Below are 15,325 nucleotides of genomic sequence, written 5' to 3'. Positions count from 1 at the left end.
GATCCTGACCAAAACACACTGACATGGGCAACGGTAGCTCTGCAGCCTGACTGGAGTCAGCTGCCCCCGGGCTACTTCCTACCTCCCCCTCTACTCCCACCTGGACCGGGGCCTCTGTTCCGGGGACATCCAAAACCATCGGTTCCTCCCAGTCCGGGCTGGGCGGCAGGTCCGGTAATACTTCTGGGAACGTAGGCCAAGCCTGGTCTGGGGGCTCCTCAGGGCCGTAGTAGGGACGAGGCAGCTCTGGCAGCTCCTCGTCATCACGGCCTCAAGAACCCTCCAGCGGCTCCTCGTCGTATCGACCGCGGGGACGCTCTGGCAGCTCCTGGTCTCTGCCTCGGGCAGTCTCCCAGTTATGGGCATCGGTAGACACGTCTGCTCCTGCCGGTGGCAGACCTGCAACTGAAGGCTGGGGCCTGGCTTTTATTCTTCCGGGTTGCCGCCTGACCCTCTGAGGGGCGGGACTTCCACTCAGCAGCCCCGCCACCGTGGATGACTGATGGGGCTCGACCCTCTTGGAGGGGGAGGGGAGCCACACCGCCTCGCTACAGTATGTGACCCTCTCCCCAGCACTCTAGCCTAGGGCCAGCTCCAGGCCAAGTGGCCATTAAAGGGAGTAGCCAAGGGCCCTCAAGGCATCCAAGCCATGGACTCTGATGGCCCTGCTAGGAAATGTCATTTTAGTGATCTGGTTCAAATGCAGGTCAGGGCCTTTTAGAGCTTGCCTGGGCTGAGGATTTCACACATCTAAGAACATAAGAATGTCCCTACTGGGTCAGATCAAAGGTCCATCTAGCCCAGTATCCTGTCTTCCAACAGTGGCCAAATGCCAGGTGTCCCAGAGAGAATGAACAGAACAGAATCATCAAGTGATCCATCCCCTGTCACCCATTCCCAGCTTCTGGCAAACAGAGGCTAGGGACACCATTCCCTGCCCATCCTGGCTAATAGCCACCTGAGCTTCCCCAGAGGAAGGTGCCTGGGGATCAGTGATGCTCCTCTCTGAATTACAGAAGAAAAGATCAACTTTCCCAGAGACTCAGCTGACGAAATCACCACCTTAAAGCCAGTCCAAGGACCAGCTCATGGGCAGGGTAAGGGTATTGGACAGTTCCCTTGAGAATGTGATAAGGTTATGAAGACATCATGCCCCAGGAAGGGGACTTCAGTGTATCTATTGCCAGCATGAACTTTTAGGGAACTTATCTTGAAGTACAGGAGGAAATTAAATCAATGGCTGCAGGTGTTAAAGCTGGTCATGCTTCTCTATAGAGAAACCCAGAGGAAACCTCTTTCACTTGGCTGCATAGGAATTTCTGGTAGGTTTCCAGCAGTCCCTCATGGATCACTTGATTACCAAAGCTCAAGTCAGTGTGATCCCTGCCGCTGGCTGCATTGGCTCTGGGTTTGGCTGGAGAAGGTCCCTTGGTTTTGAGAGAGGAGGCTTGGCGGAGATGGGTGAGGCCGAGCTGGCCATGAGAACATGCCCAGGAGCACAGCCTGAAGGTGGACCTGGCAGTTGATCAGGCAGATTGGAGCCTTATGATTTTTTTCAGTCATGTTAGGGGACCACCAGTAGCAGGGAGAACATGGAGAGAGAGTATTTGCTCCAGTTCAGTGAGGAGGTATTTCAGAGGAAGCCATGTGGCTGTCTTCATCTGGAACAAGCCTGGGGCAACAAAGGGTTTTAGACATGGCAATGTCTAATTTGGAGCCACCTAGAAAATCCTAGGCAGGAGACTGGGATTCACCAAGCCTGAGCTAGGTGCCAAGACTCCCCACACAGTGACCAGGGAGAGAGGGAGACCTACGCATGGGATCCACAAAAGCCAGCACACTGTGGGAAGCATCTTAGCTAGCCAATGGGAGATGCCAGTGCGAGGCATGTGTTTTAAGCCCCACATCTCATGGAGCAAGGTGTTTAAGTCCAGGCTGCAGGGCCATCTATTTCTGCTAGCAATGCACAACCCAGGACCCTCTTCTGGCATTGGACGCCTTTGGCATCTAAGACACTTCTGGTGAGCATGAGTGAGGCACCTGCCTCATGTTGCACAAAATAGCTGGAGGAGGCAGCGGTGGTACCACCACCATCCAGCAGGCTGAGCACTGCCCCAGAGCATGAGAGAGCCAGGTTCAATTCCCACTCTACCTGAGGGAAAAAAGGTTTGAATGGGGTTCTCCCGCCTCTCATGAGAGTGCTCTACCCACTGTGGGACTAGCCACAGTGGAACAGGTTCACTAGGAGAGAGGGAGTTTTCCTCCCATAGCTCAGTGGTTAGAGCCTCACCTGAGAGGTGGGAAACCCACATTCAAACCGCATCTTCCCCTTCAGGCAGAGGGGAATTGAACCTACGTCTGCCACATCCCCAGTCAGTGCTCTAACCATTGGGATCAGAACAAGATCAGCACCACCCTCTCCAGCAGCCTCTGAGTGCACCCACCAGGTCAGGCCCCACAGGGGAGTTGGGGCTTCTCTGCCTGGAGGGAACTTTACAGTGAAGATTCAGGCACCAGGGGAGTTTAGGTGCCTACAGGGTTCTAGCTGGCATCAAAAAACTCAGAGCAGGCTCTCATCAGATTCCAGAATAAGGATAGTTACAAAGCTTTGGGGTTTAACACCCACTTCTGCAGGTCTCTGTTCAGCTCCTCTCCCCCTCAACCCAACAGGCAAAATCAGGGCGAGTTTCATCATGGTTAGTTTTTTTCTGCACCTTGAGTAACATGATTTTACCAAACTGGAAAAGGAAGTCAGAGCTAACCCTAGGAAAGAATCCTGGGGCTATGGGGAACCCTGAACACTGCCCCGGTTGGTTAAAAAGCTCTTAGTAGTAGGACAGTGTGAAAGGAATACCAATTGGTATTGAAATTCACGGAATTCCCTGCCTGCATGTCTCAGTGCATTGGCATGTGAAGAGGCATTGCAATAACCAAGCAGGAAGGATGGCCACAGAGCTGTACAAGCTGCTTCAGGGTCTCATTGTTGTGCACATATTTATAGGTCAAAGAAGTAGAACAGCTCAGTAGGTACCGACACAGCCAAAGCTGGGCCACTCATTTCCAGGTCAAATGCCCCCCCACCGAGTCCATCTCCTGCAACATGGGAGTTGGAAGAGCATTCGAGATATTGCCATTTCATGATCCCACGGTACTTGGTTTGTCCTCCCTATGCCTGACCACTCTGTACCAAACACCCTCCTCCCCCACAACCGAAGGATTTTCATAGGCTGTATCAGCAAAGAGACAAACGGCATTTCCCCATTGGGATCATCGGCACAGCAGAACCCCCCAGCGTGGTGTAGATGATGTGACCCCTGCACAGAGATCTGGAGGCTAGTTGGAAAAGCCTTCCCCAAGTCGTCTTTTCTGGACACAGAATGCACACCCCACATGAATGAGGAAAAAAGGCAATTCCAGCCACGAATGAACAGAAAACAAAATCCTTTATTGTACACAGTACAGAACGTAATGCAGCTTTGCAGGAGATGCAAGACCCTGCTCAAGGAAAAGTTATTTCAGATCACTCCTCAGATTAACCCTTTCTGCACTGTAGACTTTCCACCCTGAACAACAGCTAGCATCCATCCCTTCGGTGCAGGACTGATGCCTGCATCCCACATTTTGTGACTGTACAGGCCACTTAATACATCATGGGGAGAGAAGTTTAGTCTACAAAGAGTTAATTATCATACTTTCAAAAAAAGTAACGACTCAGTCAACAAACCCAAACCAGGTTAACTAAGAAGGAAAAAACAAACAAAAAAAAACCCCCAAAAAACAAAATCTATACAGCATTTACAACAAAAATGTATAGATAGTTGGGGAAAATATGCATATAGATATAGTATATAGGAGTGGTATAGGTAAGTTAGGAAGCGGTAACTGCATGAGGCCATGGGATTTAGATGAACTGGAGTATGTTTTGTTTATGGTGAGATATCCCTGAAATCCTCCCCCATCCAGGTATTATAGCTTAATTCTTAAAAAAAGCCTCCTCTTATACAATCAACCTAAACACACTGAAGAGGGAGGGAACTGTGACATGGAAATTAAGCTGAGAGTTCTGTTATTTGTATGTTTCACCCAGTCTCAAATCCCAGGAGTGCGATGGAGGGTTAAAATTTGAGCAGTGATATGGAGAGGAATAGGTAGTTCAGGAGGACCACAGCAGCCATGCCACAGGGTCACACCTTGGAGAGTTAACCCAGTGGGATATGCATGGATTATATACATATAATTCCCAGAGCATGGGAGCTGCGCACACAGGACCCAAACAGTGGGGCCCTGCTGTCTTGCAGAACACTTCAAACGTATAATGCGGAGGTGTTCTGTTCGGTATCCGATGCGGAGAGCACAAAGAAGATGCTAACGGACGTGGCTGGTGGCGAAGCTGCCACACAGGGTGCAGTGTCCTCAGAGCATTGGCACTGCTGCGAGGAGGGGAAGCAGCAGGCTTGCAAAGAGCAGCTTCGCCTTAAAATACAAAAGGCTACAAAACTGGTTTATAAACATTTCCCCAACGCAAGGGAAAAAACCCTGCCACAACCCCCCTTCCCCTGTAATTAAAGCCATCCCTCCAAGCATCAAACAGGGAGGAAGCGACGGACTCCACAGGAGAGCAGGAACCTGGTTCCAGAGAACTGGATCAGGAGTTAGGGGAGCTGTCTGGTGGGGTTTGTTTTTGTTTAGAGAGAACATGGAAGTTTCCTCAGGTCCAATTGGGGTGCCATGCATTTGAAACCACCCAGGGTGCTGTCCCACTCCCAAGAGGCCAAGCACCACACTTTAAGCCTAAACCAGACTAGCTCAGATTGCCTCCCACCCCGCAAATCCATTGTCTGTGCAAAACAAAGCCCTTTCCAACACACAAGGCAGCTACAAGTATTGTGATTGATGCAAAGCAGATTGTCAGGATGGTGTGCTGTACAGTCACATTGTCTAGCCAAGTTCCAGGGGGACCATTGGGCACATTGGCCACACCTCACACGTATGTCCACAGCAGTGTGGCCTGGAACAAAGGCTTCAAGTTAACCCTCTCCCCGAAATACTCTTCATGGTTGCAGCCTTTGGCAGATCTACTCCTAGTCCTTAAGCTATCAGATTCGGTCTTCAGCGGGGTCACTGACTGTACATTTTAGGCTCCACCAATCATGCTTACAGAGTCCAGTTTTACGAAGAGCAAACATTCTTTACAAAACCACTGCCTTTATTTGCCCCAACTTGACTTTCTAGCGCTAGCCTGCAGCAAGTCAGTAAGCAAAGCCCTCTGCATAGGGAAGGTTGCTGCAGTGATCCATCTCCAGAAGGTAAGCGGGGTTGTCTTCAAAATGTGTCAGAGGCAAGGTATCATCTTCAGTCACGTGGCAGTCGGGCTCGGCTTTCAAGAACGGGCGCTGATTGTCTGGGTAGGCCATGGAGAAGAGGGCATCAGGGTCACAGACAAATTTATAGACGTACCGCTCACCAGCCACCTAAAAGCAAAGACAGACACCTGTGTTAGGATGGGAGAATTGGGAGGCTCCAGCATGCTCCAAAACATTCGGCTCCTTCTACTTGTAAAGACAGTTTGTGCAACACTTCACAAACCTCATCCGTAATAAGAGGAACAATGCAGAAGTAGGAGCCAAAAGGCACAAAACTAAAACTGATGGGTCATCTCTGTGGGCTGTCAAATGCCTGCATGGATAGGGGTGCAACAGATAGAAAGAGGTTGTGGAGGGGGAATTGTGTATGTGTTGGCTGATATTTTTCAAGAGACGTCTAGGGAATATGGACATGCATCTTCCATTACACTTGAATTGAAAATGTCCCTAAATCCCCTAGGCAGCATTCAGAGAGGTAAACAGCAGTATCCCTACTGGATCTGAACTTGGACCACTGCTGTTCAACATATTCATAAGTGATCTGGAGAAAAAGGAAGTGGCAAAATTTTTTAGACGATACAGAATTACTCAAAATAGTTTAGTCCAAAGCAGACTGTAAAGAGTTACCAAGAGATCTCACAAAACTGGGTGACTGAGCAAGAAAATAGATTAAATTCAGTGTTGATAAATGCAAAGTAATGCACATTGGAAAACAATCCCAAGTATCCATACAAAATGAGAAGAGATTAAAAAGACAGTCATCTCTTTTCCAAGACTAAAAGTCTAAGGGGAGGAATATGATAGAGGTCTATAAAACCAGGGTGTGGAGAAAAAGCGTTATTTAGTCCTTCACATAACACAAGAACCAGTGGTCACCCAAAGAAATTAATAGGCAGCAGGTTTAAAACAAACAAAAGAAAGTATTTCTTCACACAATGCTCAGTCAACCTGTGGAACTCATTGCTAGGGGACGCTGTGAAGGCCAAAAATATAACTGGGTTCAAAAAAGAATTGGATAACTTGATGGAGGATAAGTCCCTCAATGGCTATTAGTCAAGATGGTCAGGGATGCAACCCCATGCTCTGGGACTGATCACTCGATAATTCCCGGTTCTGTTCATTCCCTCTGAAGCACCTGGCATTGGCCACTGTCAGAAGACAGGATACTGGACTAGATGGGCCATTAGTATGGCCAGTATAACTGTTATGTTCTTAGAATCTCAGCTGTCACACGTGGCTCAGGACACATTGATGTAGATTAGAATGGGATGTCTCAGTTCTTCCACTAGTGGGCAGAATATTGAATGAAGCCCTTAACTGAGCACTCATTCGGACATTATTAGAAGTTAAATGGTACAATTTGCATAAGGGCTGGAGGATTCATTCACAAGGCCCCTGACTACAGGGTATGCTCACATTCCCAGCAGTGCTGTTTGGATTGGGATATTTACTGTCATTTGTTAAGGCAAACTTTGCTCCTCTCCCAGTGAAAAGCAGCACAACACTTCCGAGGGCTTTTCATTGAAGCTACTGTAAAAGACAGCCTCCATGGGGCTAAACCAGGTCTCCAGTTCCGAAGTGCTTCATCTGATCGTTTATTAGAGGAGACAGCTGGTCTACAGACCATCTCCGTCTAGCTTGAAACAGGTTGGGGTGAAAGCGGACTAGCCAACAAGCCACAATCCTCTAGCACGCATGCAGCTATACCGATATAAATGTGCCCATAACAGCTCAGTCTAGGTTTAGGCATGCCAGCAATGCTAGGGTTGTCATTATTTTAGTATGACAGCTGCACCCCAACAGAACAATTAACACTTCGCTGCTTTGCATTCCGTTTCCATAAGGCTGCATCTTTACAGTTCGCCCATGAGATGCTAAAAAATTAAATTGGTGCCCCAGTCTCTCCCCTAAAAGCCCCTACCCGAAACCAGGTTACATCATGGTTTCCCATTGCCTCGGTTTGGTGGAGTCACTTCCCTCTTCCAAGTGTCTGTCCCCAGAACAACAGAAGCCATGGGACCTGGCTCTTGCTCCTGAAAGGTTTTGCAGCCACTCAGGAATCTGACTAGCTGTGAGCACTCCTCATGCTGTCCTGCTGCTGCTGCCAGTCCCTGCCCCCTCACCCAGAGGGGTTGTCCCCATGCACCAGCCCTCAACCCTCATGCATCTGGTCTGCTGTTGACAGGCAGCGGTGACCTACTTGCCTTCTGCATGATGCCCTTTTCATAGTAGTAGCGCAAAGAACGGCTGAGCTTGTCGTAGTTCATGGCTGGTCGGTTCTTCTGGATTCCCCAGCGTCGAGCTACCTGAGGGGAGAGGAGACAGGCATGAAGACCCAGGGGCAGCTCTGATGGGTTTGCCAAAGGTTAGTGCTACTGAGAGAGGTCCCCAAGAGCCTTGGTGACCAGAGTCCTCCAACAGGTATAGACCCAGGCACAGCTGGCACCTGCACGTACCATTCGGTCTTTGTGCTAGCCAAGGTGGTGGCTTGTTATGTGCTCATGTTTCTATGAGAAATTGGGCCTAAACCAGCAACTGCTCATACATCACAGAGCAGCCAAACGATGGCCGCTGGACTCAGCCCTGCAACCACCAGGCTCTGTGTCCCATTACTAACCGCCTGAGTCACCCAGGGCCTCAGAATATAGCAGGCTGGCTGAGCAATCACTTAAACCCAACCCCTGGGTTATCGACCACTAGCCATTAGCACGCGGCAGCTAAGCTCTGTGGTTTCGGTTGCAGTCAATAAGGAATTACTAGAATGGTCACCTCAGAAACCTGAGAGAGGCAGCCACAGGCAGGAGCTGCTAATGGGCTGCAAGAGAACCCGGTCATTTCTAAGCAGATTCCAGAGTAGCCTGAAGAGGTTTACTCATTTCCATTCCCTTCGGGAGCAGGAATCTGATGACATGAGGCTGCTGCCAACCAATCCGTCCCTTCCCAGGGGATTTCTGGAATGGACAATAAGCCACGCGGCACCATTATCCACTTGGAGATAGATTAATGGGATTTCCTGACACTAAGTGCACTAAGCCAAACCCCATCCACCTGAGGCATTGTAACAGAGGGGAAATGCACGCAGAGGCCTGAGGCGGCAACTCGAGCTGAAAACAGAGCAGTTCAAATGGCAATACTGACTGGCAGGGCAGGTAAATCCCCCTGGCCAATGTTCAGGTTGGAGGAACCCTTTTCTGTTCACCAGGTGAGTTGCAGAGGGGTGAGAAACTGGCCCAAGGACCTCTAGTTTCAGCAGCGAAGTGGCTAGCAAGTGGGGGAGCTGCTCTCCTCTTCAGCTGTTTAAAATCAGGGCAAAGGTATACCTGGCCTAGCTAATCAGCGAGGCACCTGGGTTTAGCCTCCCAAGCCACACCTGTGGAACGTAACATCTCTCTCCATCTCCTTCCCTGCTCCAAGCCTAAGAGGAAACAGTGATCCCTCTTCTATAAGGTTCAGTGATTTGGTCTCTATTCATGGCTCGTGGAAGGGAATGGACACAGATTGTGGAGCCAGCTCCTGATAACAGACACTCAGTCTCTTTAACAAGGGGCAGCAGAACAGCAATGATTTATTTGCTAGAAATCTAAGCACTTCAAAGCAAAGATGCGACCTCTGGAGGGAAAAGGAAGCCCGGCTATCACTCCACCCCCCACACTGGCCTTTCCCCAGTGAAAGCTGTAAGGTGCTACAGCACTGTAGGCAGGAAGGCATCCCTCCACTCCTCCCCACCAGCAGCTCTGGAAGTGCCTCCAGAGCACGCTGTCTGTTCAGTCACAGCCTCTTCCTGCCACCACTTCCATATGCAACAAGAGGAGTGTTTGTACACGCAGGGCTTCCAAGCAGCCCGGTAGCTATGGTTACATAATCGTTTTCTAGCATCAAGGCTCCGCTAATGGAGGGGGCCGCAGAAGAGCTCTGTCCATCTCACCGCTGCATGACACTGTGCGCTGGTGAGCCCCACGAGGCCTACTCATGGCTAGCCAGGCCCTGGCTGGGGACTGCTCCAGGAGTGTGTGGGCCACTTAGCACTTCGACAGAAGAGAGCTTGGCTTCCCTGCCTAGCTTGCTCTTGGCCGGGGGAGATTACCTAACTCCTGTTGTATCTCCTCCACAAAGGAGAGGCAGCGGCATCCCAGAGACCATGGCTCCCTGTGGTCTGGGGGCTTTTGCCACATGTCCCACCTCCCCCGCCCCTTGCATTCCCTGCCCCCCCCCCCTTAACTCCATTCTCCCCCCCAAGGCAATAAAAGCAGACTCATGGCGAAAGCATTTACAGACTGACGAGCCGTCTGTCAGCGTTCAGAGGGGGCTCAACTGGAAGACAATCAAAGCCACTTGATTAGGGAGCCTGCCAAAAAAGCCATTTGAAAACCACAATTTCCATGCACAGCGCAATAGAGATTATGGATCATTACCCAGAGTGCACTGCTCAGCGATGCAGCTGGTTTCAATTACTTAAACTGCTTCTTCCTCTGCGTCACCCTGCAAATGTGCCCTGATGCTCCTCAGAGGGTGATTTAAGAAGTCCGGTGCCTTCCTGGGATCACCAGGGCAGAGCTGATAGCTACAGTGGAAACCTCATGGACCCTGCTAGGTGTCCAATGCACCCGGCAAGTGCTGGGCCAGCCCAGGACCGTGGGCAGGGAAGGAAACATGCTAGAGCGAAAGGGAAGGAATGAGTTTCATGAAGTGCCCGGGGAAAGCGCATGACCTGGCTGCTACAGCATAGGAGATAATGACACAAGCACCCAGGGCTCCTGGTTGGCAGATTGCTTGCTACCAATCTGGGGCTCCAACATAGCAGAACCCATGGAGACCTGGGCTTATGCCATCTTTTCAACACGTTTCCCTTGGGCTGTTACAGGCGGGAGAAGATCCGACAACAAGCTGTGACACAGGATCCTACCCAGGGTCGCCCGCAGGGGTCACAAAGCAATGGGCTCCTGTGGGTGAAGGACATATGAACCAGGGCTGTGGAGGAGGCAATCTGGTTTCCACAAGAGGGAACGCTCTTCCAAAGGCAACGTGCGCATCTCAGCCCTGGGCAAAGCACCATCACTGCTGGTGGGAATATGGGCCCCTAAGCAGAGGGACCTGAGCAGGGCATGGCTTACACTGGCATCAAAGCAGTAACCCCCCCCCCCCCTTTGCACTTTGCAGTCGAAATGGCTCTGTTTGGGGTTCCCAGCTGTTCTGGGGCAGGAGGGACATATTTCCACATGACAGTTCTGCTTTTCGGTGTCTGCTGAGACAGGAATTGGGGCTGGAAGTTGCAGGTTAATTGCTCCAGTTGCCAGTGGAGACAGCATTGCTGGCTTTTACATCTTGAAAACCACTCAAAAGCAGACTGAATGTAAAATGAAAGCTACAGACTATGCTGCTGGCAGGACTTGCATGCGTCACGGCCACCACACCTGCGATTGCCTGTAGTGCCCGGCTGCGGAATCCCGCCCTTGCTCCAGAATCTACATGTCCATTTGAAAACCATTCTAGCCTTGGAACAGCAAAACAGCCCCAAGTAAGCAAACAGAAAACACACTTCATTCACCCACAGGAACACAGCATAGCAGAGGCAGCAGTGCCTGCCTGAGCTGGCAGATAGCTGAGAGCTGGGAACTGCTCCTCTCCCTTCACTGTGCTGTATGTTGACTCTGAAACCTAGCAATGACAGTCTAAATATCAACATTAACTATCTCACTGCTGGATGTTTCCACTACAGAGACTGAGGCCACAGCACCAACCATAAATCTACCTCCATATTCCTGCCCAAGCTCCAGCACTCACCCCATCTGTACCCTCTGCATTTCCAGTGTGAGGCAGACTGCATGGCTAGCCCAGCACTGACTCTACAAACGGAGAGCTCAGCGCCTCCATCCTAGGGGAGCCAGAGTCTCAGACCTCCTCCAGCACTGGGCAAGAGCCAGACTACTCCCCACCACTGCCCAAACATATACCAAGGAGGCTACATTTGCTCCATCCCAAGGCTCTGTCTGCCTTGTCCAGCCTCCCTCAAGAGGCTGCAAAGCAGCTGTACACAGCCCCCTGCTCACAGTGCCCATGAGTCTCCCTTCTGGAGATCCAGAGCATACTCCATGCCCCCAGCAAAGACGTTCCCTATTCCCCTCCTCCCTTTCCCCCCCACCATTTAGAGAGTGAGATGGGTGGAAAGGAGAGAGCCCTGATCAGCCTGAGGCTCCAAGCCAGTCATTCATTTCCAGTAAAGCAGTGGTCCCCAACGCAATGCCCGTGGGCGCCATGGTGCCTGCCAGGGAATCTAAGTTTGCCCACGTACTGGCCGTCAGGACAAGCATCTGCCGAAAAGCGGTGTCATCAAGAGGCATCGCCACCGAAATGCCATGATTTTCGGCAGCATTTCAGCGACGATGCCTCTTGACGTTGCTGCTTCTCAGCGGCATTTCGGCAGATGCTTGTCCGCCGGCCAGGGTCCTCAGTGGCTCGCCGTCCAGCACCTGCCACCCGGAAAAGGTTGGGGACCGCTGCAGTAAAGTATTAAACCCCATTAGACTCAACCCTTCCCCCGCTGTTCCCCCACGCTGCACCAGGCAATGCCCAGAGCGCTGCGAGGAAGCGTGTTGGGAACAGAGGACTTTGTTGTTTCTGGGTTGTAACCAAGCCAGCAGCCACTGGCAAGTCTCGTGTCCGGTTCCGTACCTCTTCGGGCTCAATCAGCTTGAACTCCATGCCCCGACCTGTCCAGGCAATGAAGTGGGCATTTGCCGGGTCATCCAGGAGTGTGACCAGGAACTGCCAGAGCTGCAGTGACCCTCGTCTCTGGTATGGAGGCCCCTCCCGATACATGGTGGGCTCCTGCTTCACTTTCCCTGCGTGGGAGGAGACACATGTTAGATCACCTGCTCCCAGCACCGCAGGGCCGCAGCCGACCTGCTGTCTCCTGCACTCGGGGCCAGCCTGGCTGGTCTCTAGGCCTAGAATGAGGCTGCCCGAGGATGTCACCATGTGATGGACAGGGCGTGGGGCCTGGCTACAGAGCCCAGCTCCGGCATCCTTTTGCCACTGGCTTGGGTTTCTTACCCTGTTTTCCTCAGAAGAGCTGGCCATGGGAATTCTATTAGGCAGCTCCATGCCTGCCCCCCCCCTCCACCCTGCCGCATTACAGCCAGTGTCTTACCTTCCAGCCTCTCCGGCACCACGCAAGTGTCATCAAAGTACAACCGGGCATCTTTTTCATAGGAAAATCCTAGGAGGGAAGCATGCCCGTTAGCGCCGCAGTCCAGACTGGAGAGGCGACCTATGCTGAAGCATGTATGATATAGGTGCAGAGGTGTGATTAGCCGATTGTGCCACTGAATCAACCCAACCCCAGATCAGAAATCTCCTGGATATCTGCCAGCTACCCCCTTTGCTTATAGAGACTGTGGCTTTATTTGAGGCCCAGCTTTAGAAAGTCAGCACATTTCACTTGCAAGAAGCACATCCGAGCAGTCCCATTTCTGGGCTTAACGATGCATTGGCTCACTCGGCCTGGCCCTCAGAATGTTAGAGTCTATTTGCTGGCAGAAAACCTGTCTAGACTATTTCAGTGAGCGAGCTGAAAGCCACTCCGCTGGCCAAATACCATTCAGATTTCTCCTCTTCCCCACCCCATGTAGCTCCAGTAACTGAAAACCCTCTTACTGTCTCTATCAGGCATGTTATCCCAGACTAAAGGGTACAGCCAAGCATGCGGCTATCAAGATGTGTGGCTGAGCAAGGCAGCGTGGTTTCCCCTTGCTCTCTCACACAGCTGGGATGGTCTGTTAGCTCAGGTGAAGCATCAGTTGAAATGGAGATGCACTATTATTAGCAGCTGCATCAGGCACAGCCACCGGTACCACTATCTAATACACCCAAGAGCGGGGCAGGAAGGAAGAACTCATGCTGCGGTAAATGGGAGTCTCAACAGTCGTACGGAAGGATACAGAGCGCCTGGTAAGGGGCAGATTGGATCTCTAAATCAGCAGTGACGCTGGTTTGCCATTCCACCTGCTTTCACAGCGGTGCTGGACCCCAGCACAGAAAGGAAGCTACAGATGGGTGGGGGTGGGTACCAAAACCAGGGAAGTTCGTAGGCCTCTCCCTTTCTAAAGCAGTGGTGGTTCTGTTACTGTAGTAGCACAGTCAAGAGACACTCTTCTCAGGGTCCTTTGTGTCAGCAGCCTTCACAACCTTCTGCCCCAGTCAATGACACACAACTGTGCACCCATGGCCATCCCTGCAGTGCTCCGTCTTGCGTACACGCATGCACACTTACCCTCCTGGCCTGTGGGGAAGTAGCCCCCTCCTCTCATGTACGATGACTGGCAGGTAGGCACTTCTGCAATCAAGACAACAGCCGAGTTAAGTCTGTGCTGAACCAGGCAGCACTACACCCTGGTCAGATGGCACAGCAGAAGCAGCCTGCTGAGATAGCCCTGCACTGGCCCCCCTGGGAATGTTACACAGCCGTTGTGCACGTGGTCAGCAGGTGCAATGGCTCGGCACCTTCGCTTGCTAGGCGGGGTCAGTGTCACCCCATCACGGGCTGAAGCATCCTCCCGGGACCCTGGCGCTGCTCCGTGGCATGCTGTGTGCCTCCCACCTGGGATTGGCAGCGTCATGCGAGCAGGAAACCCCGCGAGATCATACAGCCCTACAAGCAATTCTAGTGTGGTGACATATGATAGGGCGCACCCTGTCTTTCCGGCACCCTATGGCAGGGCCTGTCCCCACCACTCCCACTCAGGGCAGAAGCAGCAGAGGCGGGGTCCTCCAGGCCTGCTTAGAGAGGCCTCTCAGAAGTAGCCAGAGCTCAGCTGGGACCAGAGGGACAGGGGCTCCTCTCTGGCCATAGGAGCTGAGGGGCAACCAGGGTTTGATCCGGGCTGCACTTGCTTAAGCTGGGGAGAAAAGCGCCCTGGGAACATCAACCCCAAGCTAAGGTGGGAGGCTAAAGGGTCCAGGTGGGAAGAGGCCCGGGGAAGCAGCAGCAATGAATAGCAGGGAGCTGTGTTTGGCTACTGGGTCCCTTGGCTGGCACCCAGAGCAGTGGGGGCGCCGTGTTCCCTCCCTCCCCAGGGAAGTGGTGTCAACCCTGAGATGGGGACGAGGCTCGTTTGGCAGCCCAATCTAAGGTCTGAGTTTGAAGGGCCCAGAGCTGGGGCTGAAGATCGAGGTGAGGGCAGACAGTTTTGCTGGACTTTTGCTACCCTGGAAGGGTTCGTTTTCACTGTGTGACCAGCCAGAGGCTGAACCATTGAAGACCCACCAGGCGAGAGCAACAACCTCCGAGGGGCCCTGGGATCAGGAAAAGGGCTGCAGTACTGCATATAGCAGCAAGAGGCGCTCAAGAGGTGAGAGCTCCCCACATAAGATTTCAGGGACCGCTCGAAAGATTGATCATTCACTCAATGTTTGCTTTGACTTGCGGACTTCTCTGAACACAGAACTCCCTCTCATCTAGGAAATGAGAAGCCTCGGAAAACAGGCCAGCTCATAGCTCTGAACTATTCCTAGCCCACATGACTATTTACCCCCTCGGATTCAACTTGAAAGATAAATCAGAGACTAAACTGAGGTGTCCTGAATTTGTGGGTGTGAATATGCTACTGCAACTGCAGGTACAGCATATTTAACCTGCAGGTTTTATAAACCAGCTCTTCTCCTCTTCCTACAAGGGACAGCCCCCTTCTCATTCACTCTCATCTCTTTGCAATGGCACAAAGGTCTCAAAACGAGTAGCGAGAGGTTATCAGCACAAAGTATAGGCTCCTTCTTGGTTTGGAAAAGGCAATCCAAATTGACTTGCAAAGGCGATTTGGAGATACTCAATAGGGAAAGGTCTGTTTCAACAATCCACATTAGTAGATGGTTTTAAAAGAGATCAAACCCAATATTTTGTCTTCTCCTAAATAGCTCAAGCAACATGAGAAGGGAGGAAAGTTGAAGATAAACAATAGTCCTTCTAA

The 15,325-nt window shown here is 51.6% G+C and overlaps 1 protein-coding gene across 4 annotated transcripts in view; it reads right to left on the bottom strand.

Annotated features, from left to right (window-relative positions):
• Nucleotides 1–3,778: 3,778 nt before the first annotated feature.
• Nucleotides 3,779–15,325, bottom strand: part of ETV5 (ETS variant transcription factor 5) — a 37,566-nt gene continuing 26,019 nt past the window's right edge. For all 4 annotated transcript variants that reach the window (XM_050965555.1, XM_050965554.1, XM_050965558.1 and 1 more), the window contains 5 exons: nt 13,633–13,695; nt 12,511–12,579; nt 12,033–12,202; nt 7,568–7,669; nt 3,779–5,471 (listed from right to left, as the gene is read on the bottom strand). In XM_050965555.1, the coding sequence (XP_050821512.1) occupies nt 5,250–5,471; nt 7,568–7,669; nt 12,033–12,202; nt 12,511–12,579; nt 13,633–13,695 (626 nt within the window). In that variant the 3' untranslated portion in view covers nt 3,779–5,249. The remainder of the gene's footprint in view (nt 5,472–7,567; nt 7,670–12,032; nt 12,203–12,510; nt 12,580–13,632; nt 13,696–15,325) is intronic.

This window comes from Gopherus flavomarginatus, chromosome 8 (genome assembly GCF_025201925.1).
Source record: "Gopherus flavomarginatus isolate rGopFla2 chromosome 8, rGopFla2.mat.asm, whole genome shotgun sequence".
NCBI classification, from domain to species: Eukaryota; Metazoa; Chordata; order Testudines; family Testudinidae; genus Gopherus; species Gopherus flavomarginatus.
The sequence above is the reverse complement of the archived record's forward strand: the minus strand, read 5'-3'. Positions and strand labels throughout refer to the sequence as shown.